Source organism: Penaeus chinensis, chromosome 8 (genome assembly GCF_019202785.1).
Source record: "Penaeus chinensis breed Huanghai No. 1 chromosome 8, ASM1920278v2, whole genome shotgun sequence".
Lineage (NCBI taxonomy): Eukaryota > Metazoa > Arthropoda > Malacostraca > Decapoda > Penaeidae > Penaeus > Penaeus chinensis.
Genome location: NC_061826.1, coordinates 24,647,520 through 24,650,019, shown reverse-complemented (window position 1 = coordinate 24,650,019; position 2,500 = coordinate 24,647,520). Strand labels below are relative to the sequence as shown.

The 2,500-nt window shown below is 34.6% G+C and overlaps 1 protein-coding gene across 6 annotated transcripts in view; it reads left to right on the top strand.

Annotated features, from left to right (window-relative positions):
- LOC125028349 (ZZ-type zinc finger-containing protein 3-like) overlaps nt 1-1,970 on the top strand; it is a 13,017-nt gene extending 11,047 nt beyond the window's left edge. For all 6 annotated transcript variants that reach the window (XM_047617834.1, XM_047617835.1, XM_047617840.1 and 3 more), the window contains 4 exons: nt 710-825; nt 972-1,121; nt 1,353-1,481; nt 1,725-1,970. In XM_047617834.1, coding sequence (XP_047473790.1) covers nt 710-825; nt 972-1,121; nt 1,353-1,481; nt 1,725-1,916 — 587 coding nt within the window. In that variant the 3' untranslated portion in view covers nt 1,917-1,970. The remainder of the gene's footprint in view (nt 1-709; nt 826-971; nt 1,122-1,352; nt 1,482-1,724) is intronic.
- The last annotated feature ends 530 nt before the right edge of the window (nt 1,971-2,500 follow it).

The following is a 2,500-nucleotide window of genomic DNA, read 5'->3' as shown; positions in this document are numbered from 1 at the left end:
ATGGTAAGGTAAATCATGTGTAGAAAAACATCGAAGTAAATTTTTTTTTCTTTTTCTTCACTTTACTTTACTTTACTTATGACACAATGTCAGTACAACTAATGTTTTACCAAAATTGTGTATATATATCTTATTATCATATTTCTTAAAAAGGCACATAGCCTGTGCATAAATTGTATGTGAGATAGGCCGTGGTCACATTATTGCAATAATATTCAACCTTCCCACTTCCCTCAAACTCTGAGCTGGCATAATTTTCTCCTTGCAACAACTTTCATGGTAGTTGGATGAAAGTATATGGATAGCTCAGAATTGATAATTGAGGCATGGCAAAAGAGTGTCTATAGTCTGCTAAGAAATACTGCAATTTTAGTCATGTATTTCAGTTGATATAATTTTTAAACAGATATTATAAATTTTATTCTTATATTTTTTAAACATGCCTGTTACTTCTTAAAAAAAAAAAAATTTGATAGTATCCATGATGTCATCATTGTTTACCTGCACAGAGTTTGAGTTCTTTAGACTAAGAACCTCACTGCCATGTTATTGACTGAAATCAAGTGTTTAAATAATGATTCTGTTTGCGCTGGGGGACCAATATACATGGCTTTAAAGAGAAAAGAACAGTAATGATAATGACAGAACAAAATTAACAATTTGAAGTCAAGACTGTTATCAAAACATGAACCTGAAAACTGATTTACAGGAACCCGAACACCTCTTCAAGTTCAGAGTCGAGTGCAGAAATACTTCATTGCCCTGAAACGAGGTGGATTACCTGTTCCAGGTAGAAATCCACGAACAGCTGTATTAAGAAAACAGGTAATTTGTTTCAATACCTTTTACTATTTTCTATTTATTACATAAGTGGTCTTTTCATTACTTTTGGTGAGTCATATCACTGTAGATTGTGAGAATCTCTGACATGTTTTCTGTCTCTTAGTAAATTTTAAACATCTGTGCTTCAGGGTGCACGCAGGCGGTCAGTCCTCCATGCAGTGACACCTAATCGGTCCTCAAACTTTATGAAAGCTTTTGACATGTATGAAGATGAGAAGGACTCCATCCCCTCAGATGTTTTAAACTATGTATCTCAAGGATATTTAGACGAAGTTTCGGTAAGTAGCTCATGTTCTTGTTCCGAGGGAATTTTATTGTAGGTAGTGTGCATCCATTTCATCTAGATTAACTCAGAAATATCTTATAACTTTCAAGGTGATTCCAGGAAAGTGTAAAATTATTGCATATTCTTTATTTGTATTGAGATTTTATCATTGATTGATAAAGATTTTCCCTTTTTCAACTAGAATTTTTTGTTACACTTTATTATTACCTATAAATTCCTATAGGATGAAGAGGATTTGTCAGAAGAATTGAGGAATAGTGAAGAATACCAAGAGTTGCTTAGACTGAAGCAGGTCCAGAGGTACAAACAGAAAGAATTGGATACTGGCGTTATAGTTCACCCAGGCTTCAGTGTAAGTTTAAAAATCCATTTTGTTTTTTTCTTTGGTATAGGGTTTAAAAAATTATAAATACTTGCTTAAGATGACTGCCATATATTGAAACATTTAATAAGAATTTTTAAAAAGTTATCAGTACATTAATAATGATATGAATAAAAGAGGGACTGAAAAATAAGTATTCAAAAGATTTAAGTTTGAAATTTTTCTAACAAGGTTTTGTCTTTGATATTTATTGTCTTCATATTTTGTCATTAGTGTGATGTATGTGGAGTAGACCCCATTAAAGGACCTCGATGGCACTGCGTCCAGTGTCCAGCAACCACAAGTGTCGATCTCTGCGAGAAATGTGTGAAAACTGACTTCTCAACTGACAGTCATCAGCCAAGTCATGTTCTGCAGTGCTTCAAAGCCCTCTGTGTTAGAGACACTGTTGTATCTCAGAACTAAGTTATAGTTCCAGCTGTATCATGATTCACGAAATAAAAGTTTATTTTTGTATTATTTTACATTAATATTTTGAGCCTGCATCAAATCTGGAAGAATACTAGGTTGTATTCAATTTGCATTTATGTGTTGATTGTATCTAATGCTGCATTTGGGACTCCAATAAGTTGGACAAAATGGACAAGATGTTTTGAGTGATAGGAACCCCTACTTTAGCTGGACAAGCGAGACAAAGAGTTCCGAACACAGCATGAAATCACAGCACAGCAAAAATCATATACCCATTTCATTATCAAAGACTAAGTTGGTATAATATCCAAATGGACATGTGGGACACATCCATAGAAGAACATGCTTAATAAGCTGCAGGATGATGTGGTAGGATGGGCAGTTCCTTTCCGCCCTGACTTTGACCCCAGCACTCACAGCTGAGATGACAGAGGGGAAACCAGGTCTGAACTTAGGACCTTGCATTTGCAAAGCCATCTCTCTATTGCTGAGTGAGCTATGCCAGTATTCTACAGCTTCTTATGTACCAAATGATTCAAATTCGATTTAATTACCAAATAAGATTGACCCAACATCAC